This window comes from Panthera pardus, unplaced genomic scaffold (assembly GCF_024362965.1).
Source record: "Panthera pardus isolate Hobbes unplaced genomic scaffold, ASM2436296v1 HiC_scaffold_12, whole genome shotgun sequence".
In the NCBI taxonomy this organism is placed as follows: domain Eukaryota; kingdom Metazoa; phylum Chordata; class Mammalia; order Carnivora; family Felidae; genus Panthera; species Panthera pardus.
In genome coordinates this window covers 113976059-114003974 of record NW_026526677.1, presented here as the reverse complement: position 1 = coordinate 114003974, position 27916 = coordinate 113976059, and the positions used below count along the sequence as shown (strand labels likewise).

The following is a 27916-nucleotide window of genomic DNA, read 5'->3' as shown; positions in this document are numbered from 1 at the left end:
TTGGTCAGGACAAGAACTGAAAAAGAGAAATAATCTTGACTCGAGAACGCACAGTGTTGCTACATGTATTTTCCCACCTATATTTGGAAGGTTCTGCAACTTTCCGAGAAACAGGGACTGAGCTGCACTCCGACACAGTAGGGAGGCATGTGCGCGTATTTGGAAGTGTTTAGTCACCGGGAGCCCTGTGTCCTGTTCGGTGACCCGGCAGAAGGGACAGGGGCAGGAAACGGAGACCGCTCAGGTCCTGGAATTCCCCGGCCGCCTGACCACGTGGCTCGCAAGCTGGGAGTCTGGAAAGGTCGCCCCCAGGGTCCCCGCGAGAAGACAGACCGCGTATGAAAGCAGTCACTCGCGGCTCATCACCGTGCGTGGACGCCCTGGGCGTCCTATCTGCCCGCCGTGCACGCAGGCCCCAGTCCCCCGTCCACAGCGGACCGGCCGCCAAGCCCGGCCCCGTACTGCGCTCACGGCAGGGTTGAGCGCTGTCGGGACGAGGACGCTGTCCGGACGAGGACGCTGTCCTGACATACGTGCTCCCAGACCGCAACACCAACAGTTTAAGAACAAAGGACACACTGAGCGATTATGAATAGACGGGATTCCCGAGAGAGTACAAAGTCCCGACTGCAAGATTAGTGTCCGGACGCTCGTCCGCGTACCGCTGGGACTGCCCCATCCGCCCAGCCCGGCCGAGCGAAAGTCCCCGCAGCCCGCGACCGTCCGAAGGCGCGGGCGCCCACAGCACAAGCGCAGGCGCAGGCGCAGGCGCCGACGCAGCTCCGGAGGAATTCCGCGGGGTGTGCCCCGCCCCTCGGGAGGAAGTGAGTCCGGGGCGCCAGCTGGCGTGAGGCCCCGCCCTCTCACGCCAACCCCGGCGTCGCGCTGACGTCAGCGTGCGTCAGCGCGTGCCCCGCCTGGGCGGGGGCTCGGGACGCCGCAGAGGTGCCGGCCGGCCGCATCTCCGGTGGACGCCGCCGCTCGGGCCCTCTGGAGGCCGGCGCGCCGTGTCCGCGGTGAGGGCGGCCCCAGTCTGGGTCCGGGGCGGGTTCGGGGCGGTCGGGGCGCGCAGGCTGGGTGGGGGGAGGGGAAGGCCGCGGGTCCCTCGGCCAGGCGCCCGGGCTCTGTGCTCTCGGTCGCCGACGCTCCCGTGCGGCTCGAGAGCCCGGCCCCGAGGCTCGCGGGCGAGGGGAGTCAGAGCCGAGCTGCCGGGAAATGCGTTCCGGCCGCCGCCCCCGCCTCGTCGATCGGACTCCGGCAGAGCCGCGCGCTCAGCGTCCCCGCGGGGGCAGGTCGGCTGCAGCCTCTGGAGGGCGGGGTTCCGGGCGCGAGACCTGAGGTGCGGGGTCCTTCGGTTGCGGTCTCCGGAGGGCGGGGTCCGGGTCGCGGGATCTAGGGTGCGGGGGGCCGGGCCGCCGGGTCCCTCGGCTGCGGCCTCGGGAGGGCGGGGTCCGGGGCGCTGGGGGCGGGCCGCCGGGTCCCTCGGCTGCGGCCTGCGGAGGGCGGGGTCCCTCGGCTGCGGCCTCGGGAGAGCGGGGTCTGGGGCGTGCGGGGTCCCTCGGTCGCGGCCTCGGGAGGGCGGGGGCGGGCCGCTGGGCGTCTCGGCTGCGGCCTCGGGAGGGCGGGGTCCGGGGCGCGCGGGATCCCTCGGCCGCGGCCTCCGGAGGGCGGCGCTGTGCGGGGGGGGGGAGGGGGGGTCCTTCGCCCGCGGCCTCGGGAGGGCGGGGTCCGAGGTGAGGGAAGCTTCGCGCGGGCCGCGGTGTGTGCGGGTTTTCTAGCTGCTCTGTGCGCGCGGGTGAGGTGTTGAGAGGGGCGAGCTCTCGCTGCCTGTCTTCTTAACTGCCAGTCGCCGGGCCCTGCAGAGACTCGGCGTTAGCACAGCGTGACCGTCAGGTTACTGCTGTTCGTGTGCCTCTTAGGGACCGCAGGCTCCCTCCTCCGCTGCCGTCTTTTGCGTCCAGCAAGCTGCCAGACGTGTCCTTAAGCTGTTAGAAGTGGTCACCAGAAGTGGGGGGACCCACAGCAGCGTAGCTTTCTAGGAGCTGATGTCTGTGCTCAGCACTGTTTGTGTTTTACAAATCATCCTAGTGCTGGGGCGCCTGGGTGGCTCAGTCGGTTGGGCGCGGGACTCTTGATTTCCGCTCAGGTGGTGCTCCCGGGGTCGTGGGATCCAGCCCTGCCTGGGGCTCTGCTGAGGTGGAGCCTGCTGGAGAGTCTGGCCTTCTCTCCGCCCCTCCCCTGCTCGTCTGTGTCTCCCTCTCAAGATAAACATTTTTAAAAAAGGAACAGAGAAATAAATACGAAAATCATTTTTGAAAAAGGTATAATCAGTGCTCATGGGGTGTGTTGCATTTATTTTAATTAAGAGTTTTTCTAGTTGGAAAATTTTGGTGACTTTCTGGAGTTATCTGAAGTGTAAATCGTTTTTAGACTTAGTGAATACCCTGAACAGTCTATTAGTTGTTTACCATGAAAGTACAGTTTTCTAAAATAGCTTTTTTCTTCTTTCCAGATTTTCAGCCTTGAAGAGTCGACTCCCCCCCCTCCGCCCCCCATTTCTTTCCCCTGCAGTAATCCCGTTATGGAGAGTCCCATTACGGAGGAACTTTATAAAGGGATATAGTTTGAATCCTATAGAGTTAATTTTGTGTGTGAATTACAGTTTTAAAACATTAAGCGTTTTCAGAAAGAAGCCTAGTAGGGTCAGTTGCTGGTACATGTGCACAAATAGTAATTCTGTTTGTGATGTTTTGTTAAGCATTTGTGGTAACACTAGAAACAATAAGCTGTTATCTTCGTAAGTTGACTTATCTCTACAAAATGAATATTTTATATACATGATTTCTAAATGAAGGATAGTTTATTGGCTTTTTAAATGCAGTGTAGAAGTTTCTCTCGTGGGAATTTTATGGTTCAGTAGTTGATGAAGAAAATACCTTCAACTGGTCAAGTATAATAAATCTGTAGGCAGAGTTAGGGAGAAAGACAACATAACGATGCTGCAGGAAATAGAAACAGATATAGACAATATTTAACAAAGGTGGAAGAGTTCGCTTTGGGGAGGTTTCGTTTCGTTTGACATCATACACACTAAACAGGCTATAGGTTCAATAAAGCTTGTGGGTGTTGATATCCCCAGAAGGAGGTACTGAAGTTAATGTAACCCACTTAAGTGAATATTGTGATAACCTATGCGAAATTAGCTTTTAGATAATATGACTCTATGAAGACTTTAATTCTTGTTTATTAGAATAAAACAAGTTTTTCAAAAAAATGTTAAAGTGCTTGAAAGAAATCTGAGTATAGGTTTTCCCTCTTGAGGCATAATCAGTAATTGTCTTGATAAACAGGCTTTGTACCTTATAACTAAGAGTAAATTAAAGGCATAATTAAGGTACATTGTTAATTTAGAATTTGGGGAATATCAGCCTCCTTGCAGAATCCAGCAGTTTTAACATATTTTCATTCGTGTATCAGCTTCTTTGAGGCCTTTATGTTAGCAATACACCAAATGATGTTATAATCTTAAACAGTACTAAATAGTATCTTGATAATTAAGGAAAGATATTCATCCCACCTGAGTGTAAACTCAGGTATAAATCCTGTAAAGAGGGTGTGGTGAACTTCACATAAGTAGGACCTTATTTGATTCTTTTTTACGGTAAAAAAAAAAAAAAAAAAAACCAACAAAAAAACCAAAAAAAAAAAACCTAATATAGGGCTAAGAGTTGACAAATTTCATGTGAAGGTTTTTAGCCATCAAAAAGTGAAATCACTCATGCACAAAACTACTTCCCAGAGACTCGTGCCAGGTTCTTCTTGTCAGAGAATTAAGAGCACGATGGAAGATAGCACGATCTTCGCAAATCGGACAGTCGGCAGCAAACAAAGAATACAGTATGACCTTTCATGTGAACTGTATAGGATGTCGACGTATTCGACGTTTCCCGCCGGTGTTCCTGTCTCAGAAAGGAGTCTCGCGCGTGCTGGGTTTTACTACACTGGTGTGAAGGACAAGGTCAGATGCTTCTGCTGTGGCCTGATGCTGGACAACTGGAAGCATGGAGACAGTCCTATTGAAAAGCACAAACAGCTGTATCCCAGCTGTAGTTTCATTCACAGTCTGGTTTCTCTTACTAGTCTGGAATCCACCTCTAAGAGTGCTTCTCCAATGAGAAACAGTTTTCCACATTTGTTGTCTCCCACTTTGGAACACGGTGGCACATTCAGTGGTTCTCATTCCAGCCTTTCACCAAACCCTGTGAATTCTAGAGCACTCGAAGACTTCTCCCCATTGAGGACTAACCCCTACAGTTACGCGATGAGTACTGAGGAAGCTCGATTTCTGACTTACCACATGTGGCCATTAACCTTCTTGTCACCCTCAGAGTTGGCGAGAGCCGGCTTCTATTACATAGGGCCTGGGGACAAGGTGGCCTGCTTTGCTTGCGGTGGCACTCTCAGTAACTGGGAGCCGAAGGATGACGCTCTGTCAGAGCATCGGAGACATTTTCCCAACTGCCCGTTTCTGGAAAATTCTCTGGAGACGCTGAGGTTTAGCATTTCAAACCTGAGCATGCAGACGCACGCAGCTCGGCTGAGAACGTTCGTGTGCTGGCCGTCGAGCGTCCCGGTCCAACCCGAGCAGCTCGCCAGTGCCGGCTTCTATTACGTGGGTGAGAGCCTATCACAGCTGTGTGTTTTCTCCAGTTCACTTCTGTTTACGTATTAGAACCTGCGTGTTGAACTTCGGTCTGTTTTCTTTAGGTCGCAATGATGACGTCAAATGCTTTTGTTGTGATGGTGGCTTAAGGTGTTGGGAGTCTGGAGACGACCCGTGGGTGGAGCACGCCAAGTGGTTTCCAAGGTAATTCTTCTGAAAGGTATTTCTGCACAAAACCCTGTGCTTACAAGGGGTAGACGTCCTTGAGTGGTTTATGTTTACGTTTCAGTATATCAAAGCTGCTTTTATGCCATTGGGGAACATTTTAAAACCCCGAATGTTAGTTAGCATTAATTATTTTGATGAAAAGTGGTTCAGAATGGTCTCTTCTTTTGTAAGCCATGTATTCAGGATGTAGTTTAACTTACTCTTGATGATTGGTTTACCATTTTGGCCCTGCGTTTTATTTATGAGGTTCCCATTTTGCTTTAAAGAAATCTTAAGGATTACAAGGATATGTAAAATAGCACGAAAGAACATACATAGGAAAAAAGGAAAAAGAATAAGAAGGGACGTAAGATGATTTAGAGAAGACCTAAAAATACATAGAATAAAAGCTGATTGAGTTTGGTTATGATTGTAAATTATTTTTTTCTCTACGGTTTATCTTATTTTTTTTAAACTGTATTTATTTATTTTGAGAGAGAGAATATGCTGGTCAGGGGCAGAGAGGGATGGGGATAGAGGATCTGAAGCAGGCTTTGTGCTGACAGCAGAGAGCCCAGTGCGGGACCTCGAACTCCGGAACCGTGGGAGCATGACCTGAACTGACATTGGATGCTTCACTGACTGAGCCCCCCGGGTGCCCCCTTTACGGGTTATCTGTGATCTGTTGCTCATCTCCTGTTAGTCACGGTGTCTCTAGTGGTGTCTCTTGTTTTATACTGTCGCCTACAAAGAATTGAGAGGCCCTGTTGTTAGTGGAAATAGAACTAGAAATTTTTCGTTTTTGAGGAGCTGTGTGAACTTGGACGTCGTGTGACCCATTTGAAACTCTGTCCTCATCTCTATAATGGGGGCGTTGGATTAGACAATTTTTCTACATTGTGGTTAAGAACACATAACAAAATTTATCACTTTTACCATTTTTACCATTTTTAAGTCTGTAGTTCTGTGGCATTAAGTGCATTCACATCGTTCCTCGTCATTACCACCCTCCATTTCCAGATTTTCTCACCTTCCCAAGCTGTACCCATTGCTCCCACCAGGACTCTCCTTCCTGTCTCTGAATCTGACTGAGCTAGTTACCTCATGTAGGTGGGATTGCACAGCACAGGGTTGTGACCTGTGAGTGCCTTTCACAGTAATGAGTCGTCTCTTGAACCCCTTGAAGAAATTGAAACATCCTTTTGTCATTTTTGTGTGATACAGTAAAAAACCTGAAGTAAGAAATATTTTATTATGGATCAGTACATTGTTAAAAGTTGTGTTTTAAAATTTTATCTTTAAATTCATAATATAACATTGGACTTTTTAACTCTCAAAGTGACCTATATCTTGGTTAAGTTACGTATGTAGGAAAAAGCATATTGTCAGAATTGTAAATGATTTGATTATGCCTAGCTCCAGGGGGTTGTGTACACGTAATTTGAAATTTAATACTGTATGAAAAAAACAAAAACAGCTTTCCTGTTCCAGTGTTTGAATTACTGCATTTTGTCCTTTATAAAGTAAAACCAAACCAAACCTTGGTTTATTTCTGTCATTTGTGTTTTTAGATGGCTAAATAAGGGAAAAGACAGGGTGCTTTTAGTAAACCGTCTGAAAACAGCAATTTCAATTGGGGATAACCTTTAATCTCAGTAAATGAGAAACCAAAATGGATTAATTGCTAATCACTGTATTGTAACGGTTCATTCGTCAAATATTTGAGTGCCTGCTGGATGCTATTGTAGATACGGGAGACATAGCAGTGACTAAGACAAATCTGTCTTTATCAAATTTATTAGAGGAGGGGAGATATATTAACCAGGGTTCATTTTACTTCCTGCTGTAATCATCAGGAATATAAATTGATTGGTCCCAGAATAAAAATAAATTAAAACCGTGTGAAGACCGAGAACATAGTGACAACCAGCTGTTTTATCTCATTGACAATAAACTTAAGTTTTGAGCAAGCCTGGATGATGTCTGTTGATTTTACCCAGTCACCAGGTGAAGGGCATTTGGGTTTTTCTCACCGTGGAGCGATACTGAATAAAGCCACTGTAAACACTTGGGAACATACGTTTTCCTTTTGCTTGGGTGGATAGTTGGGCGTGAGATTGGTGAGTTGTATGGCAAGTTTTAAATTCCTGAGAACCCCTCTCTTGTTTTCGGAAGCCCGCCCGCGGTGTGGGAGATCCCCAGGTGCTCATGTTCTTCCCTGCGATTGGTATCAGCAGGTGGTTTTATTTTAGCCGTTCTCGGAGGTACGTCGTGGTATTTCGCTGCGATTTCAGCGAGCATTTCCTTAATGGTTAATGATGATGAGCTTCTTATTTGTCATCTACATATGTCTTTTGGTGAAATGTCCAAATCTTTTGCCCATTTTAATTTTTTTTTTTAATTATTAAGCTTTGAAAAGTTCTTAAATTCTGGGTACAAGTTCTTTATCAAGAGTGTTTTGCCAGCTTTCAGCTTGTGGCTGGTCTTTTCATTGTTTTAACAGTGGGTTTTAAGGATGGTAGTTCTTCAGTTTTATCTGGATTATGCTTTTGATCTCTTTGCTAAGAAGTCTTAATTGACCTAGGGACAAGAGAATTTTCTACTGTTTTTCTTCTAGAAGTTACATTGCCTTAGGGTTAAAGCTTAGTTCTGTGTTTCTTTGTTAGTTGACTTTTGCCTGTAGTATGGCAAACAAAGATGGAGGGTTTTTGTTTTTGTTTTTGTTTTTTTTTTTTGCAAATGGGTATTGAGTTGTTTAGAACCAATTTATTGAAAAACAAAAGGAATGGAATGCAGGTTACTGGGAACTTCTTTAACAAGTTGTGGTTTGTAAGCAAGAATTTGGGAGACACTGTATGTAGATAGAAATACTTGCGTATTTTTTGGAGGGAGGGTTTGTGCTTCACATGTAATCACATATAATGGAAGAACGGACCCTGGAGAAAGATCATTAGTTACTTTGTTGTGAAAGACTATATCTTAGAAATACCAAATTACAGTTTCTGAAACTATGTGAAACCCCAAAAGTGAACTGACCAGAACAGCATTTTTCAAGGTTTACCTTGTGCTCCCTTTGAGTTTCAGACCCTTTCATTGTTGTGTGTAAATGTGGTTAAATAGAAAATACCAGAATGCATCAATACGTAGTAAGAGTTAGTAGTGTTATACAAGGATTTTTTTTTTCTGTTTGATATGTACAAATGCATACATATTTGTGTTGTGATGTAAAATATTTATACTCGGGGACACAGAGTTTGAAAGCCACTTGTCTAGAATGATCAGGTTATATTTTTGGTATATAATACTTGTTAAAAGTAATTTTTCTCCTTTTTTTTAGGTGTGAGTTCTTGATTCGCATGAAGGGGCAGGATTTTGTTGATGAGATTCAAGCTCGATACCCTCACCTTCTTGAGCAGGTGAGTAAGTTATATTTGGCAACACTGAATTCTCTTAAATAATAATGACCAAAAATTATTATGAATAATATTTACATCTGTTTTCCTGTAAATTATGGTTAATTTATATCCAATTAGTGAGATCTGTAATTTTACTTTTTGTAACTACGTTGTTCAAGGCTTTTTAGAAAAGGTTTTTTGCTTTTAGTCTTTTGAAAAATCATTCTGCCCCTGTACAGATTTGTGGTGCAATTGGAGGAGGATCTGTAGTGTTTCCTCTGTCTTTTCAAGAAAAAACAAACCAACCAACTTGTTAGGAGTTTGGAATCACTGACAGTGACCTAGCTGAAATACACCTTTTCAGTGGAATGAGAAGCCATTCATATTTGTTCCTCCTTTCCTGAAACTACAGAAATACTTGAACTTTAATTTGGAAGTAGGTGAAGTTTATGGGGATTTTTATGATGGTTAAGGTGAAACAAAGCAAAGTAAGTTTATAAATTATCTAGTTGTCAGATGATTATGTACATTACTTAAGGTACACTGATCTTAATGGTGCACTGTTCAAGGTTGTTTGAGAGTTCCGATTTTACCTATTAATTTTTCTTTTGTTTTGTAGCTTTTGTCAACTTCAGATACTCCTGGAGATGAAAATACTGATCCACCAAGTATGTATGAAAATATTCCACATATAGAATGGACATTTTTATAAGAATGTTAAACATGAAAGGATGTAAAGAGAATTTGATTTATAAGGACATAGGAAAAAGTGTAGGGAAGTTAACAAATATGACGTATTTACTAAGATTCATGACCCTTTTAGAAGATTCTGGCAGGTATACTAATCTTTGTTCTTAAAGTGCTGACGTTACAACTGGGGAGACCAGACACCTGCAGAAGAGACCTGAGCATCACAGGTAGCTCACAGGTACCAGATTAGAGGTGTGAGCAATACGCCCTCCGTAGAGGGGAAGCTTGCCACGAGCTAGTGTTTTTGAAAAGGGTCAGTTGACATGATGGAAGACTTACGCTACATGTTAGTTATTTATGAGGTATGTAGTATTCTAGTGCAAGGATAGGCATTTAGTTAACATATGTAAGTTACATACGTTAGTGTGTCCAAAATAGTGAAGGTGACAGTCCATGGTTTCTGCCCTGCACTGAGAAAGGGGTGTTCTGTTGGTGGCACGCCACTGAAAGGAATATTGTCAGAATTGCAGCAGGACCAGAACGAGGTGACCATGATGCATATGGGTCTTGGGAACCATGACATGGGAGGTTGTTGAGGATTTGGAATTGGTGTTTGACATGATAACTCCTTCCTGTATGTTAGAACTGGAAAAGCTACCGGGGCCGAGTGGTCTTGGGCCGCCCTGCCGTGATTCCCTCAGAAAATGGCATTGCCTCTCTCCCTAAGTTTCGACACCCTCTTCCCTGACTTCCTCGCAGCTCATAGCCTTGCTTCACGGGTGCAGAGAGAACTCCGTCTCCCCTAGCAGAGTCAGCGTCCGCAGTCCATCCTAACGTCTCCTGTCCATTCCCTCTTGAAAGAACTGAGGCCAGCTCTTGCACTTGGCCTTTGTCCTCGTATCTCAGACCTGCTGCCGGTGTTAAGATCTTGGCTTGGGCAGTGATCTTCCCTTTCTGTCTCCAAGTTACTTACTTCATCGTGCAAACTTCCTCTGCCATCACCGCCCTAAGAGGACCTTTTCTTGCACCTGTGTTGTCTTCTAGCTGTTGTCTCACTTCTTGGCTTCCTTTTACAACAAAGGAAGAATTTAATCTGAGCTTACGCTCTTCTTTGTCATTTTTTCTTCAGCTTACTCGACTGTAGGCTGTTCTTGTCATGGTCACCAAGAACCACCAGCTCGGTAAATGCACTGATCTGTCCTCAGCCTTAGATTCGTCTCAGCTTTATTGGGATGTAATTGACATGCAGCACCATGTAAGTCTAAGGTGTGAAGTGCACAGTTGAGCCACATTAAGATGAACACATTGGTCTCCTCACATAATTTTAGTTTTTTTGTGAGATAGGAGCATTTAAGGGTTACTTTTTTAGTGACTTCAGAGTGTGTAATACAGTGTTGTCAGCTGTCGCCAATACACCGTTCATCAGATCCTCACAGCATACTCCTCTGATAAAGTCCATCCGTGTTGCAAATGGTAGCGTTTCCTTCTTTTTTATGGGTTAATAATACTCCGATGTGTGCGTGGCCTCCATTTTCTGTATTCATATTTGTCGATGGACACTTAGAGGTCGTCATGAATTGGCTGTTGTGAATCCTGCTGCAGTACACACGGGAGTGCAGATAAATGTTTGAGAGAGTGATTCCATTTCCTTCTGATACATATGCCGAAGTGGGATTGCTGGATCATTGGCAAGTTGTGTTTGTAACGTTTCCAGGAATCTTCCATGATGTTATCCACAGTGGCTGCATCAATTTACATGTCCACCAACAGTGCTGCACCAGGGTTCCCTTTTCTACATTCTTGCTGGCACTTGTTATTTCTTGTCTTTTTGATTCTAGACATTTCAACAGGTGTGAGGTGATACCTCATTGTGGTTTTGATTTGCATTTCCCATTGATTGGTGATGTTGAGCATCTTTTCATATGTCTCTTGGCCATCTGTATGTCTTTGGAAAAATACCTTCAGCTCCTCTGCCCATGTTTAAATTTTTTTTTTTTTTTTGCCTTGGAGTTCTGGGAGTTCATATACTTTTCGATATTAACCGCTTCTCTCATACATGTTTGCAGATACTTTCTTTCACATACTTCCGGATACTTTCTTGCAGATACTTTTTAGTTTGATACAGTGCCCTTGATTGGTTTTTGCTTTTGTTTTTTGTGCTTTTAGCGTCCTATCCAAAAAATTCTGGTCACGGCCAGTGTCTGGGAACTTTTTATCTGTATTTCCTCCTAGGAGTTGTATGGTGTCAGGGCTTATATTGAACTCTTTAATCCATTTCGAGTTAATTTTTGTGGTGGTATAAGGTTTGGGTCCAGTTTCATTCTTTTGCATATGAGTCTCTCATTTTCCCAGCACTTTGTCGAAAAGACTCGCTTTTCCCTGTTTGTTTTTGGCTCCCTTGTGAAATATTAGTTAACTATATGCACGAATTTATTTTTTTTCTGAGCTCTGTGTTCTGTTCTATGGGCCTTAGATGTCTCTTTCATGCCAATACCATACTGTTCTGATTCCTCTAGCTTTGTGATTAAGTTTGAAATCGGGAAGTGTGATGCCTCCAGGCTTGGTTGTTTTTTTTTTTTTTTGTTTTTGTTTTTGTTTTTTTCCTCCCTGATGATTGCTTTGGCTGTTTGGGGTGAATTTGAGAATTTTTCTTTTCTATTTCTGTGAAAAAGTAACATTGGGATTTTGATAGAGATTGCATTGACTCTATAGATGGCTTTGGGTAGTATGGATATTTTAACAATATTTTTCCAGTTCGTGAACATGGCATATCTTTCCACTTATTTTTGTCTTCCGTTTTTTTGTTTATTTGTTTTTTTAAATCCGTGTCAGTGTACAGATCTTTAACCCCCCGGGCTAAATATTTTTCTTAAGTATTTTATTGTTTTATTGAGATACAGTTGCTTTAATGCTGCTATAAATGGGATTTTTTTCTTTCAGATACTATGTTGTTAGTGTATAGAAATGTGACTTTTTAGTTCTACAGCTTTGTGAATTTGTTTATTGTAACTTTTTTGTTGGAGTCTTTAGGATTTTGAATATGTAAGATCACGTCATCTTCGAACATACACAATTAAAACTTCGTTTTTATTTCTCTTCTTGTCTAATTGCTGTGGTTAGGACTTCCAGTACTAATAAAAGTGGTGAGAGTGGATACCCTTGTTTTATTCCTGATTTTAGAGGAAAAGCTTCTAGCTTTTCACCATTTAGCATGTTAGCTGCAGGTTTGTTATATATGGCTTTCATGTTGTGTCCTTCCATGTCCATGTTTGTCCTTTCTATATGCAATTTGTTGAGAACTTTTGTTCTGAAAGGGTGTTGACTTTCACATTCAGATTTCTCAAATTTTGCATCTATTGAGTATTGAAAGGATCATGTGCTTTTTATCCTTTATTCTATTAATGTTGTTTATCATGCTTACTGATTTGCATATGTTGAACTATCCTTGCATCCCTGGGATGAATCCCACTTCATCATATATGTGATCTTTTTAATAGGCTGTTGAATTCAGTTTGGTAGTATTTTGTTGATAATTTTTTTTAAGTTTTTATTTAAATTCCCTTTAACATACGTATAGTGTATTAACATACACTAGTTTCAGGTGTACAGTATAGTGATTCGACACTTGCACACATCACCCGGTGCTCATCATAGCAAGTGTCCCCCTGCTTATCCCCATTACCTGTTTTCCCCATCCCCCCACCCACCCTTACTCTGGTGACCATCAGTCTGTTCTCTGTAGTTAAGAGTCTATTTCTTGGTTGGCTGTCTGTTTATTTTCTTCCATTTTCTTGTTTGTTTCTTAAATTTCACGTGAGTAAAACCATACGATATTTGTCCTTCTGACTTACTTTGCTTAGCATAATACACTCTAGGTCTATCCATGTTGTTGCACATGGCAAGATCTCATTCTTTTTGATGGCTGAGTAATACTCTATTACGTATACATACCACATCTTATTTCTTCATTGATCAGTTGGTGGACACTTGGGCTGTTTCCATAATTCAGCTGTTGTTGATAGTGCTGCTGTAAACATTGGGGTGCATCTATCCCTTGGAATTAGTGTGTCTGTATCCTTTGGGTAAATACCTAGTAGCACAATTGCTGGATGGTAGAATAGTTCTATTTATAACTTTTTGAGGGACCTCCATACTGTTTTCCAGAGTGGCTGCACCAGTTTGCTTTTGCACCATCATCAGTGCAACATCTGTTGTTTTCTGTGTTAATTTTAGCCATTCTGACCAGTGTGAGGTGATACCTCATTGTGGTTTTGATTTGTATTTCTGTGATGATGAGTGCTGTTGAGCATCTTTTCATGTGTCTGTTAGCCATCTGGATGTCTTCTTTGGAGAAAGGTCTATTCATGTCTTCTGCCCATTAAAAAAAAATTTTTAATGTTTATTTTTGAGAGACAGAGTGTGAGCAGGGGAGGGACAGAGAGAGGGAGACACAGAATCTGAAGCAGGCTTCAGGCTCTGAGCTGTCAGCACAGAGCCTGATTTGGGGCTCGAACCCACAAGCCACCAGATCATGACCCGAGCCAAAGTCGGACGCTTCACCAACTGAGCCACCCAGGTGTCTTCTGCCTTTTTTCTTTTTTTTTTTTTTTTTTTTACAAGTTTTTTTATATGTTTTGGACACTAAAGCTTTATTAGATAACGTCATTTGCAAATATTTTCTCCTTTAGGTTGCCTGTTAGTTTTTTTGATTGCTTCCTTTGCAGAAGCCTTTTGATGATGTCCCCATAGATTATTTTTGCTTTTATTTTCCTTGCCTCAGGAGACATATCTAACAAGTTGGTATGGCAGATGTCAGAGGTTGTTGCATGTGTTCTCTAGAATTTTCATGGTTTCCTGTCTCACTTTAGTCTTTCATCCATTTTGAATTTAGTTTGGCTGAAAAAGTGGTCCAGTTTCATTCTTTTGCATGTTGCCATCCAGTTTTCCCAACACCATTTGTTGAAGGGACATTCTTCTTCCCATTGGATATTCTTTCCTGCTTTGACACAGATTAATTGACCATATCGTGGTGGGTCCATTTCTGGGTTTTCTATTTGTTTCATTGTGCGATGGGTCTACTTTTGTGCCAGTTCCATAGTGTTTCCATTACTACAGCTGTGTTATAGAACTTGAAGTCCGGAATTGTGGTGTTTCCAGTATTGTTTTTTTGTGTTTTTTGTTTTTTTTTTTTTTTTTTCCAAGGTTGCTTTCGCTATTGGGGGTCTCTTGTAGTTAGAGATTGCAAATGTTTAGATTGCTCTGGGTAGTTTTGACATTTTCACAATATTTGTTTTTAATGATCCTTGAGCATGGAATGTTTTCCCATTTCTTTTGTCTCATCTTCGGTTTGTTTCATCAGTATTTTATAGTTTTCAGAGTATAGATATTTAATCTCTTTGGTTAGGTTTATTCCTAGGTATCTTATTCTTGATGCAATTTTAAATGGGATTGATTCCTGAATTTTTCTTTCTTTTTAATTATTGATGTATAGAAATGCAACAGATTTCTGTACATTGATTTTGTATCCTGTGACTTCACTGAACTTGTGTATGAGTTCTAGCAGTTGTTTGCTGGAGTCTTTTGGGTTTTCTATCTAGAATGTCATGGTATTCGCACATAGTGAAAGTTTGACCTCTTCATTGCTGATCTGGATGACTTATTTCTTTTTGTTGATTAATTGCTGTGGCTAGGACTTCTAGTACTGTATTAAATAACAGTGGTGAGAGTGGACATGCCTGTCTTCCTGACAATAGAGGGAAAGCTCTCAGTTTTTCTTCCTTGATTATGATAGTAGCTGTGGGATTTTCATATATGGCCTTGATGATGTTGAGTTGTATTGCTTCCAAACATACTTTATTGAGGCTTTTTTCATGAATGGATGTTATATTTTGTCAGATGCTTTTTCTGTATCTGTTGAAAACATCATATTGTTCTTACCTTTTATTAATGTGGTGTATCAAATTGAGTGATTTGTCAATATTGAACTATCCTTGCAACCCAGGAATAAATCTCACTTGATCATGGTGAATGATTATTTTAATGTATTGTTGGATTTGATTTGCTCATATTTTGTGGAGAATTTTGCAACCATGTTCATCAGGCGTATTGGCTTGTAATTATCTTTAGTGGAGTTTTTGTCTGATTTTGGTATCAGGGTAAAGCTGGACTAATAAAAGGAATTTGGAAATTTTCCTTCCCCTTTTATTTTTTGGAATAGTTTGAGAAGAATAGTATTCACTCATCTTCAAATGTTGGTAAGAACTCACCTGGGAAGCAATCCGGCTCTGGACTTGTGTTTGTGGGGAGTTTTCTGATTACTGATTGAATTCCTTTGCTGGTTATTGGTCTCTTCAAGTATTCTATTCTTCCTGTTTCAGTTTAGGTAGTTTATATGTTCCTAGGAATGTATCCATTTCTTTCAGGGTTGTCCAATTTGTTGGCATATAGTTGTTCGTCATATTCTGTTATACTTGTTTGTATTTCTGTGGTGTTGGTTCTTTTTCCTCTCTCATTTGTGATTTTATTTATTTTTAGGTCCTTTCTTTTCTTTTTGATAAGTCTGGCTGGGGGGTTATCACTTTTAATTAAGTTTTTCAAAGAACCAGCTCCTGGTTTCATTGATCTGTTCAATTTTTTTAGTTTCTATATCATTTATTTCTGCTCTGATCTTTATTGTTTCCCTGCTTGTGCTGCCTTTAGACTTTGTCGTTCTTTTTCTAGCTCCTTTAGGTGTAATGTTTGGTTGTATGTTGGAGATTTTTCTTGCTTCTTGAGCATGTTCTTTTTTTTTTTTTTTTTTAACGTTTATTTAATTTTAGAGGAAGAGTACACGAGCATGAGCAGGGGGGAGGGGCAGAGACAGGGGAGACTGAGAATCCCAAGCAGGCACAGGCCTCCATCTCAAGAATTGTGAGCTCATGACCTGAGCTGAAATCAAAGTTGGGTGCTTAACCGACTGAGCCCACCCAGGTACCCCTGGTAGCATGTTCTTTAGCCTCCATGTATTTGTGGTCTTTCAGTTTTTTCTTGCGGTTGACTTCTAATTTCATAGCAGTGTTGTCAGAACACATGCATGATGATCTCATTTTTTTGTGCTTGTTGATTTGTGACCTAATATCTGATCTCTTCTGGAGAATGTCCCATGTGCACTTGAAAAGTATGTGTATTTTAAGAGACTCTTAAATACTGAGAACAAACTGAGGGTTGATGGGGGGTGGGGAAGAGGGGAAAGTGGTGATGGGCATTCAGGAGGGCACCTGTTGGGATGAGGTCTGGGTGTTGTATGGAAACCAATTTGACATTAAATAATATTTAACATATAGTTCTGTTTAGATGATGTGTCCATTGATGTAAGTGGGGTGTTAAAGCCCTCTACTATTACAGAACTATAAATGAGTCCTTTTCTGTTATTAATAGTTTTATATATTTGGGTGCTCCCGTGTTGGGGACATAAATATATATAGTTGTCATCTTGTTGATTGTCTCCTTTGTTATGATATAATGCCTTTCTTCATCTGTTGTTACAGTCTTTTGTTTAAAATCTAGTTTTATGTAAGTAGTGCTACCATTTCTTTAGACATTTAGACCGTTTTCTTTAGACGCCATTTGCATGATAAATGTTTCTCTATCCCCACTTTTTAAAAAAAATTTTTAAATGTTTTTTTATTTATTTTTGAGAGTGAGCGAGAGTGAGAGCGAGCACAAGCAGGAGAGGGGCAGAGAGAGGGGGAGACACACAGTCCAAAGCAGGCACCAGGCTCTGAGCTGTCAGCACAGAGCCTGACGTGGGACTTGAACTCATGAACCGTGAGATCATGATGTCAGCCAAGTAACCGACTGAGCCGTCCAGTCGCCCCTCTATCCTGCTTTGAATCTGCAGGTGTCTTTAGGTCCAAAAGTCTTATAGTCAGCATATAGACAAGTCTTGTGTGTTGTTGTTGTTGTTGTTGTTTAATCCATTCTGATACCTTATTTGTTTTTTTTTTGTTTTTTTTGTTTTTTTTTTTTACTGGAGACTTTAGTACATTTACATTCAGAATAATTGTCAATAAATAGGAATTCAGTGCTTTTTTATTACTTTGTTTCTGGAGGTTTTCTCTGTTCCTTTGTTATCTTTGTCACTTTTGGTCTCTCTTTCCACTCAGAGTCCCCTTTAATATTTCTTGCAGGGCTGTGGGCAGCGTTTGGTCCCTGGCCTGAGTGTAGCGAGTTCTGACGATGTTTACTCTGGTCTGCTTGTGAAGTGAGACCTGTCACCACCTCCATTGGAACTAAAGCTCTGCAGAGCTCTCTGGTTCGGAGATGTGGTGTGGGTGGGTGTTTTCTATGTGGTGTGGGCAGGTGTTTCTGTCTGTCTTCTGAGGAAGGAGTCGCCCACACTGGGATTGAGGCAAACCTGACTGAGAAGGGTAGTACTGGTAGAGCGCAGGGGCGTGGGATCTGGTGTAAGCAGGTTAGGCAGCCAGTGTGGGCGCTGTGCTGTTTACTGCAGGTGGCTCTCTGTTGATGCTGAGAGGCAGGGGAGGGAAATGGCAGCAGCTGGCTTCTTTTTCCCCTGTCTCCCAGAATGCTGCCTCACAGGTAAGCCACGTGCCCCAGGCATTTTTCAGATCCTGTTTCCATGCTGTCTGCCTCCAGGTTGTTTGCCTGCCTTCTCCCCAGGTAACTCTTAGGGGCTCCATCTCAGTCAAGCCCTCTGACCTTTGAAACTCCAGGCTTTAAGCCCTCCTGGTGGTAAGAATTCATGAAAATCAGCCCCTCTTATTTTCCAAGCCAGTGGCTTTGGGGAAACATTCTCCTTGTGCATTCACCTGTGTGTTCCCCTCTCTCTCTCTCTCCCTTCTCTGCGACCATGCCCAACCACCCCCCCCCCCCCGCCCTCATCCACAGCACCTGTGATCCATTCCCCCCCCCCCCCCCCCCCCCCCCGGCCCCAAACCACGTCTGTACACTTGTTACCTTCCTCAGTTGTGATTTCTTCTCTCCCTTGAGTTGTGGAGTTTGTTCTGTTAGTCTTTAGGTTGATTTCTGGATATGGAGGATAATTTGATAGTTACCTAGTTGTGTTGGAGGGATGAGATGAGCCTGGGGTCCTCCTACTCCACTGCCATTTTAGCCCTCACCGTCCCCAAGAATTTTAGTGTCTGTTCATTAAGGATATTGGCCTGTGGTTCCTATTCGTGTAGTGTCCTTATCTATCTTTAGTGTCATGCTGCCTCATGAAATGAGTTTAGGATTGTTCCCTCTCTTCATCTTTTTGAAAGAGTTTGAGAAGGATTGGTGTTATCCTTTTTAAAATATTTGGTAGAATTCATGAATTCAGTCATCTAATATTTGACTTTTCTTTGTTGTGAGGTTTTTATTACTGCTTCAGTCATCTTAGTTGTTATTGGTCGGTTCAGATATTTTATGTTTTCCTGATTTCATTTGTGGTTAATTTGTAGGTTTTTAGCGGTTTATCCATTTCGTATAGATTGTTTAGTTTGTAATGTTCACAGTAGTCTCTTAGGATCTTCTGCATTTTTGGATGTGTTTTAATGTGTCCTCTTTCATTTATAATTTTGTATGAGTCTTTTTTTCTAGGTTAGTCTTGCTAGAGGTTTGTCATGTTTTTGTATATCTTTTCAAAAACAACTGTTAGTGTCACTGTTTTTTCCTATGGTCTTTACAGTTTCTGTGTCACTTACTTCTGCTCTAATCTTTAATATTGTCTTCTTTCTGCCCACCATGGGCTTAGTTCATTCTTTTTTTGCATTCTTTTTTGTTTTTTGTTTTTTAAAAAATATTCAACTGTTCTGTGTCTTTTAATTAGAGAACTTCGTTCATTTACATTTTAAAGTCATTACTGGTAATGTGAAGACATTTGAATTCCTTTGTTCATTTCTTCCTCTCTGGCTGCAGTTCTTTTTAATTTATTTTTTGTAGTGGTATGCTTTTAATTAATTTTTCTTTACATTTTGTGTATCTATTCTAGGTTTTTTCTTTGTGTTCACATGAGGTTTAACCTAAAACAAAGTATAGATGTAAGTCTGTTTTAAGCTGGTAACAACTTACACTTTTATTATCTTTACCGTACATTTTACACTGTTGATGCCATACTTTATATCTTTTCCTATTTTGTATCTATTCAAGTTATTTTAGCTATAGGTATTATTTAGTTAGTTATTTTTTAAGTAGGCTCCACACTCATCATGGAACTTGAACTCACAACCCTGAGATTAAGACCAGAGCTGAGGTCAAGAGTCGGATGCTTAACTGACTGAGCCACTCAGGTGCTCCTAGCTATACTTACCATTATTACTGTCCTTTAGCTTTTATACCAGAGGAATGGTTACATGGTAGGGAATCCTGAATTTGACTGATTGTCTACCTTCACCAGTAAGTTGTGTGCTTGTATATGTTTTCATGTTACTGAGTGTCCCTTCAGCTTGCCCAACTCCCTTTAGCATTACTTGTGGGGCAGGTCTAGGGTGAATAACTTCTTCAACTTTTGTCTGGAATATTTTTACCTTTTCTTATTTTCTGAAGGACAGTTTTGCAGTTATTCTTAGTGTGGTTCTTGTCTTTTCACTCTTTAATGTATCCTGTCAGTCTCACCTGGCCTGCAGGGTTTCTCCAGAGTCTGCAGGTAGCCTGAGGGTGCGCCTTGTATACAAGGAGTCTTTTTTTTTCCTCAGTTTTCAAAGTTCCCTCTTTATCTTTGACTTTTAACATTTTGATTATTGCCTATCTTAGAGGAATGTTTGGGTTGATCATGTTTAGGGTTCTTGGATTTTACTGTTGCTGGGTATCCATATCTGTCTCCTGATTTGGGACTTTTTAGTTATTATTTCTTTAAATAAGTTTTCTCCTGCTTCTTCTCTTCTGGAACCCCTGTGATGGGATATTCACTTGTTCGGTGGTGTCCTGTAATTCACATAGGCTTTCTTCACTTTTTTGTTCCTATAACCGGCTAATTTCAGATAATCTCCCTTCACTCTCAGATTCTTTCTTCTCCGTGGTCAAGGCAGTTACTAAAGACCTGTGCTGAATTTTTCAGTGTATTTTTCAGCCCTAGGATTTTTTTGTGTGTGGTTTCTGTTTATTAAATTTCTAATTTTGTTCACGTATTATTTCATTTAGTTGCCTTCCTTTGTTCTCTTAAATTTCATTAAGTGTAAGATGGTAAAAAATTATAGATCTGTATTCATTTCTTTGGGGTAAATTACTGGACCTTTATTGGTTTTCTGTGGTGTTGTCCTTTTGCCTGTTTTGCATGATCTGAGTAGCATTTCCGTGGTGTCTGCATTTGAAGGAAGAACCTTCTTTTCTAGTCTTTACACTGGTTTTTGGCAGATCAAGACCTTTTCCTGTCTTTTCCCTTGGCCGATGCTTGGTTGGAGCCAGTTTCAAAGCTGTTGCTAGGTCTGTGGTGGAATCTGTGGCTGGTCTTGTTTCCAGCGGCTGGGGTTGGCATGGATCCTGTCTGGTCCATCCCTTGTCGGGCGGTACTGCCTCCAGTGCCAGTACATTCTTCTGTAGGATGTTGGGATAAGGGTCTGCTTCAGTGTCCACAGTTGGGTCCTCAGACAGCACGACAGTTACCATATACACAGATGGGTGTGGCTCCCTCTGGGTCCTCGGGAGGGTTCCTGTTTGGTCACTGATGGGTTCCTGGGTTGGCGGGACTGGCCCTGGACAATGGCTGAGAGGGGTTGGAACTGAGTCCCAGGGCTGTTTCAGGTCCTACAGCCAGGATTGAGGTCTGTAGACCTGGCTGTGGAGACACAGGTGGCCTTGTCTCCTGCTAGATGGCTTGGCGGGCAGGACTGTTTCCTGATTGCATTTGGAGGCTGGAGCCGTTTCAAGATCTTCTGAGGTGGAGACAGGAGTGTCCTGTGCCAGTTGTATTGCTGTGGACCGAGACTAGGGGAGCTGGAGCCAAGTACAGGGGTCCCTCAGGCACTCTAGGTGTGTACTGGGGATGTCTCTTGCTGGGTCCCGGGGCTAGCAGGCCTGTCTGCAGATTGCAGCTGGGATAGGTTGGAGCCTCCTTACGAGGTCCTTTCATAGTCTGGCTTTTGACTGAATTCGGTGTGTTTATCTCTCGAGGCTCCCAGACTATGCCAGATCCAGTTCACAGGCAGTTTCAGTGTCTACAGACCTGGAACTGAGGTCTGTATGTCTCTTTGCCAAAGCATGGGTAGGCCTAGCTGCTCCTCATTCTGTGTGTGGTGGGGTGCTGGTGTAGGACCAAGACGTGGGGGGTGCTGGTGCAGGGTCAGGCCGTGTGGGATGCTGGTGCAGGGTCAGGCCGTGTGGGGGTGCTGCTGTAGGGTCAGGCCGTGGGGAGTGCTGGTGCAGGGTCAGGCCGTGTGGGATGCTGGTGCAGGGTCAGGCCGTGTGGGGTGCTGGTGTAGGACCAAGACGTGGGGGGTGCTGGTGCAGGGTCAGGCCGTGTGGGGTGCTGGTGTAGGACCAAGACGTGGGGGGTGCTGGTGCAGGGTCAGGCCGTGTGGGATGCTGGTGCAGGGTCAGGCCGTGTAGGACCAAGACGTGGGGGGTGCTGGTGCAGGGTCAGGCCGTGTGGGGTGCTGGTGTAGGACCAAGACGTGGGGGGTGCTGGTGCAGGGTCAGGCCGTGTGGGATGCTGGTGCAGGGTCAGGCCGTGTAGGACCAAGACGTGGGGGGTGCTGGTGCAGGGTCAGGCCGTGTGGGATGCTGGTGCAGGGTCAGGCCCTGTGGGGGTGCTGCTGTAGGGTCAGGCCGTGGGGAGTGCTGGTGCAGGGTCAGGCCATGTGGGGTGCTGGTGTAGGACCAAGACGTGAGGGGTGCTGGTGTAGGACCAAGACGTGGGGGGTGCTGGTGCAGGGTCAGGCCGTGTGGGGTACTGGTTTAGGACCAAGATGTAGGGGGGGTGCTGGTGCAGGGTCAGTCCGTGTGGGGTACTGGTTTAGGACCAAGATGTAGGGGGGTTGCTGGTGCAGGGTCAGGCCGTGTGGGGTGCTGGTGTAGGACCAAGACGTGGGGGGTGCTGGTACAGGGTCAGGCCGTGTGGGGTGCTGGTGCAGGGTCAGGCTGTGTGGGGTGCTGGTTTAGGACCAAGATGTGGGGGGGGGGGGTGCTGGTGCAGGGTCAGGCCGTGTGGGGTGCTGGTGCAGGACCAAGCCAGATGGCCTGTATCCAAGTCCTGAAGGGTATGGAGTTGTGCGTGGGTCTGTAGCCAGGACTGTCAGCCCTGTGGGTGCCCGCCCATCTTGTTAAAACAGTTCTTGGTTTTGTTCTCCACTGGGGTTTCAAAATCTGCCTGCATCTCAAAGCTTGCTCAGAAGCACTGTTGTTGACAGGTGGAATCCAAGTTGCTGTTGAGTCAAGATACATGTGGGGGGACATCTTACTCAGAAGTCTTGCTGACATGATTGTTCTGCATCCTTCTGAAGACATCTTCTCTGCTTGGCTTCCTGGACACCACATTCTTGGTTTTCCGCTCTTTCTCTGCTTAATCACGAACAGTCTCCTTTGTGGCTCCTTTTTCAAACCACAAATGATAGAGTATCCCTCAACACTTGGCCCAAATTTATTTCTTCATTTTATGAGCTTCAGGCTGGCATGTCCAACTACATGTTTGAATCTCTACTTGACTATAGTGAGTATTTCAGGGTTAATATGACCAAAGTAAATCTTTTCTCTTGTCCGTCATCCCTTGGATTTGTTCCTTATCTGGTCTTCCCTAGCTCTGTTAACGGCCCCCACCTGTTAAGGTCAAAAAGTTGACTCTGGGTAGGCATCATCCCAGTTTTTCTCTTTACTTTGTATATTTAATCCGTGGAGGTCTTTCCATCTCCTGCCTTCATACTGTGCCCCAGATCTCAGCGCCCCTGCCCAGCACGACCGTCCACGTGCCTTCATTGCCTGTGCCCCCCGTCCACCTGATGGAGACCTGTCATCATTGTCTGTCATAGTGTCCTGATTGGTCTCCTCATCCCATCCTACCTCATGAGAGTTGATCACAGAGCTGCCAGAGTCACCTTTGGGAAAAACAAATCAAATTTCATCTTTCTTCTGCTTAAAGTGTTTGCAGAACGTTCTAGTACATAGTAAAATACAAATGTGCAAGGCTCTACGTGATCTGGGGATCATTGTATCTCTTGACTACTTGTCACTTATACACTTCTTGTATACACTGAGATTTTTGTCTTGTTTAGGGCTTTTACGGTTGCTTTTCTGTTTGCCTAGAGATTTTTTTCCAATACTCCCGGAGCTCCTTCTGGTTCCCATATGTGTTCTGGTGTTACCTTCAGACAGCTTTTCCCCAGACGTTGGAACAAGGGAGTTGTTGTTATGCCAGTTCTCCAGTAGGTGGCAGTCAGGTTTCTGTGTAATTTTCACGCAAGTGTCCCTGTTCCCTGGTAATGCTTTCCTGGCCACCCCCCACCCCCATCATTTCCATTGTCTACCTGCCTCCTAGTTTATCTTACTCGTTTTCTTGTTTTCCACACCTGTCACTGTCTGATATCACATTACTTCTTCACCCACATTTTACATCTTGAGACATATTTTGCACGAACTGGTCTCCCATGTCACTCTCCTTCCCATATTGTTCTGATTCGTCTGTTCACCTCTGTAGATGCTGTTTATCCTTCAAGTCCAAACTCTGATGCCATCTTTAATGAAGTCTTTGTTGATTCCCCCCACTTTCCTGGACTGTACCTACGTTTGTATAGTGTATTGGTTCCCCAAAATGGCCGTGCTTCAGAATCATTTTGGGGATTTAAAAAAGACATGAATTCCTAAGTGCTGTCCTTAGCAAGTCTCTCATCAAGTAGGTTCCAGGACACAGCCCAGGAAGTGATATTTTGGAAAAGTGTATTACACTTGTTACAGTCTCACTTGTTACTACAGTCTCACTTGAACCTTCTTGAGTTGATACTTTTGTTGGAATTATAGGTAATTGGTGCATATAGCTCATATCCCTTACCAGGATATATGCCTGGTAAGGGACATACTGTTTTTCTCCGTATTTTTATGTTTGTGGAACTTACCATCGGTAACCTGTCTTTTCAAATAGTTGTTCATTTTGGGCCTGGAGAAAATTCCTCCGAAGATGCCGTCATGATGAACACACCCGTGGTGAAAGCGGCCTTGGAGATGGGCTTCAGTAGAAACCTGGTGAAGCAGACCGTTCAGAGCAAGATCCTGACGAGTGGGGAGAATTACAAAACAGTCAGTGATATTGTGTTGGCACTTCTTGATGCTGAAGATGAGACCAGAGAAGAAGAGAAGGAAAGACAAACTGAAGAGCTGGCATCAGGTATTGGGGAGTGTTAGTCACCTGCCTTATTGCCACGAGGATCCTGGGAATGCGTGACCCGACGCAGGCCTACCCGCCTCTGCTCACTGCTGGCGGCCGCGCGTCGTCTCCTTCTGCCCTGTGGGCTGTGCTGACGATCATTGACCGTGGCTTTCTAGGCTTTCTAAAATACGTTTATCTTTCAGTAACACCTGAGACTTACGCTGATCAGAGGATCTTAGCATCACTTTTCTTGAGCCGTATTGCTTTTCTTCTTGATATAGAACAATTTTAAATTGTTTTGAGAAAGGAAGATTTAAAGTTGAGTGCAGGTTTTTTGTTTTTGTTTAAGATTACCTTCTTCAAATCGTACTCTTAAAGCAGTATTTTAACTCCCTGATCCTTGCCGAGTGGTCCTCATACAGAAGGTAGAGCTAGTGATGAAGTCCTAGGCCTTGGTGAGCAGCCCCGGCCCAAGGGCACTCTCTTGGTGTCCGTCCGGGTCAGGCTAAGCCCCCCGAGTGATCGCTCCTTCTGCAGTGTTCACTGAGCGCGAGCACCTGTGTCAAGTACTGTGCCGACTGTGGTGCTTGCTCGGGGGCTCCCAGACTGGGCGTGGGGTCTAGGGGAGGCCCCGAGTTGAGCCGGCAGAGGGGAGGGAGGTGGTGTCTGTAGTGTCCACTGGGGTTTGGGCTGGAGCTTGTGAGGAACCACAGGAGGAGTTGAGGACCTTACTCTGGCATGTAGGAAAGTATTTCAGGTCTGGTTTCTCAGTTGGTACAGATTTGTGTTTAAATCCGGGCTCTGTCAGTCAGCACGCTGCAGTTTCCGTAACCAGACGTCGGCCGTGTGCCCTGTGGAGTGGAGATGACAGTGGCACGCGCTGTGTGGGTCGCTCTAGGGTGAAGGGAGAAGCTGCAAGCACCTGAAGACGCCTCGTGTTCACTCGATCGACCCGGAAGGGGTCGCGCTCAGGGCAGGCAGCCAGGGGGGCTGGGCTGGGGGGGAGGCTCCGCGGTAGCCATGGACTCGGAGGGAGCACTCTGCTGGGATGCTGGCTCTGCCGCCCGTGCTTTCTCTGACCGCAGGGACGGCAGTCGTTGCTGAGGCGGGTGGTGTCCGTATTTGAAAGTGAGAACCGTCGTACCTGCCTTGTTTACCTGACGGGATCTTTTTATCAAATAAGGCAGTTGATATGAAAGTGCTAATGAAATTAAAGTGATATAATGCAAATAGAAGTCAGTATTATTAGGGGCGCCTGCGTGGCTCGGTCGGTAAAGTGTCCGGCTTCAGCTCAGGTCATGATCCCACAGTTCTTGGGTTCGAGCCCCACTTCAGGCTCTGTGCTGACAGCTCGGAGCTTGGAACCTGCTTCGGATTCTGTGTCTCCCTCACTCTGTGCCCTTCCTCCACTTGCACGTGTGCGATCTCTCAAAAATAAGTAAACGTTAAAAAAACTTAAGTCAGTATTATCAATTTCGCTGGGGGGTGGAGAAGTAGAGGTGGGAAGTTTCTACTGTCCTTTAAAATTCTCTTAGGTAGCAGGGTCATGAGACAGGTAAGTATGTAGACTTTTAGAAGTGACAGGAACAGACACTGTGTGTTGTGTGCACTACACAATATGCCCTAGCCGTATCTTCCAGAAGTTTTCTAGATGATAGGCATTAAATCGCAAACAGGTAATTTTGTGCTGCTTTTTCAAGCTCCTATGTATTTACTGCCTGCACTGTTTGTAGGCTTGGTTGTTAGTGACTGTGTGTGCACACGGTGTTGGAACGTTTTAAAATCTCACGGATTTTTTTCCTTTTTTCTTTTTTAAATGAAGATGATCTGTCATTAATTCGGAGGAACAGAATGGCTCTTTTTCAACAGTTGATGTGTGTGCTTCCTATCCTGGATAATCTTTTAAAGGCCAATGTCATTAATAAACAGGAACATGATATTATTAAGCAAAAAACACAGATACCTTTGCAAGCGAGAGAACTGATTGATACCGTTTTGGTCAAAGGAAATGCTGCTGCCAACATCTTCAAAAGCTGCTTAAAAGAAATTGACCCTACATTATATAAGAACTTATTTGGTGAGTTTTTGGTAAAATTATTTTAGAAACCTTTGAGATGATGTTCACTTTTAAGTTTGACAAACAAGATAAATGTAATTCACAAACTGTAGTCGATAAATGTAACTCGCTCTAAGAAAAGGAAGATTTCATCACGGACGTACGTGATGAACGTCCTACAGTCTGTAGGTAGAACCTGTGTTCACTAGACAGCGGGTGGGGAGGAACGAGCAGGTGAAGCCACCTTCCGTTTGGTAGAATAATGCTTTTTGTTGTTTTTCTTTCCTTAGTGGACAAGAACATGAAGTATATTCCAACAGAAGATGTTTCAGGTAAAACAAAATTCAGACTCAAGACCAACCTGAAATATTACCGTGGTTAAAATTTCTAACGGGAATTAAGTAGGAACTGAATTTCACTCAAGTGTTCTGTTCGTCTCAGGTCTGTCGCTGGAAGAGCAGCTGAGGAGGCTGCAGGAGGAAAGAACCTGCAAAGTGTGCATGGACCGAGAAGTGTCCATAGTGTTCATTCCCTGCGGCCACCTGGTGGTGTGCAAAGACTGCGCCCCTTCCCTCAGAAAATGCCCCATTTGCAGGGGTATAATCAAGGGCACCGTCCGGACCTTTCTCTCATAAAAGAAAAACCGTATGTTTGCTTATATAGGAAAGTGTCGAAAACATGGTTGAACATTTGAAGCCATCCGGAGTATAGAAAGAATGATTGTTCTTTAATTATGACACTTGTAATCTGCTTTGGTACTAGTGATCTCGTTTCAAAACATAGTATCGTTTATCCTATTTAATGCTAGTCTTTATTGCTACAAAAGGAGAGGTTTCCGTTTGGCGGGCCCTAGTGCCGTACGTGTGTGAGCACAGGCGCAGCCTCAGCGCTGGGGAGTCACTGCAGCAGTGCCTGGTGTTGGTATTCCTTCTGGAAGCTTTGAGGGCTTCATCAGCATGTAGCGTAAAAGAAACGGACACCGGGAGCTCTGGACTTTCCCCAAATCCTGATGCCAGATTCTCCGTGGTGTTTTTTCATTTGTGTTTTGAAATAAGTGTGTTTTTCTTACTGGTACATAAGCTTTTTCTTAATTTGTGAGAAACATCTTAATAAAGTTCTTTAAAAAGATTGCACCATCATTTTTTTCTCTTAAAAATTATTTTCTATATGCCTCGTGAGATTTAAATGAGTTAATAATGTACATAAACGTAGTGTCGGTCACCCTGTAAGCACACAGATGTTAGCTGTTAAATAAAAAATTGAATTCATAAAACAGATTACTAAGAAGTGTTTAATGTGATCTATGAAATTCTTTTAGATGACGGTATCTAGTTGCTTTTATATTATAGATACTATTTTTTTCTTTTAATGTTTATTTTTGAGAGGGAGAGAGAGAGAGAGAGAGAGAGAGTGCAAGCAGGGGAGGGGCAGAGGGAGAGGGAGGCACCGAATTCAAAGCAGGCTCCAGGCTCCGAGCTGTCAGCACAGATCCTGACGTGGGGCTCGAACCCACAAACCGTGAGATCATGACCTGAGCCAAAGTTGGACGCTTAACCACCTGAGCCACCCGGTGCCCTTATATTATAGAAATTATTAAAATCCATATTAAAACAAATCTGGTAAACCTGCATTGG

At 43.9% G+C, this 27916-nt stretch overlaps 2 protein-coding genes across 2 annotated transcripts; one reads left to right on the top strand and one right to left on the bottom strand.

Annotated features, from left to right (window-relative positions):
- Positions 1 to 889: 889 nt before the first annotated feature.
- Positions 890 to 27559, top strand: BIRC2 (baculoviral IAP repeat containing 2). The gene is made up of 9 exons (XM_053900576.1): positions 890 to 1016; positions 2513 to 4676; positions 4768 to 4867; positions 8208 to 8286; positions 8885 to 8933; positions 24002 to 24244; positions 26049 to 26303; positions 26573 to 26614; positions 26724 to 27559. The coding sequence occupies exons 2-9, from the start codon at positions 3779 to 3781 to the stop codon at positions 26915 to 26917; spliced, it is 1860 nt and encodes a 619-aa protein (XP_053756551.1). The 5' UTR covers positions 890 to 1016; positions 2513 to 3778; the 3' UTR covers positions 26918 to 27559.
- On the bottom strand, positions 902 to 2719 carry LOC128776263 (proline-rich protein 2-like). The gene is made up of 2 exons (XM_053900639.1): positions 2712 to 2719; positions 902 to 1673 (listed from the first exon to the last, which is right to left on the bottom strand). Exons 1-2 carry the CDS (start codon positions 2717 to 2719, stop codon positions 902 to 904), a joined length of 780 nt encoding a protein of 259 aa, XP_053756614.1.
- Positions 27560 to 27916: the final 357 nt, after the last annotated feature.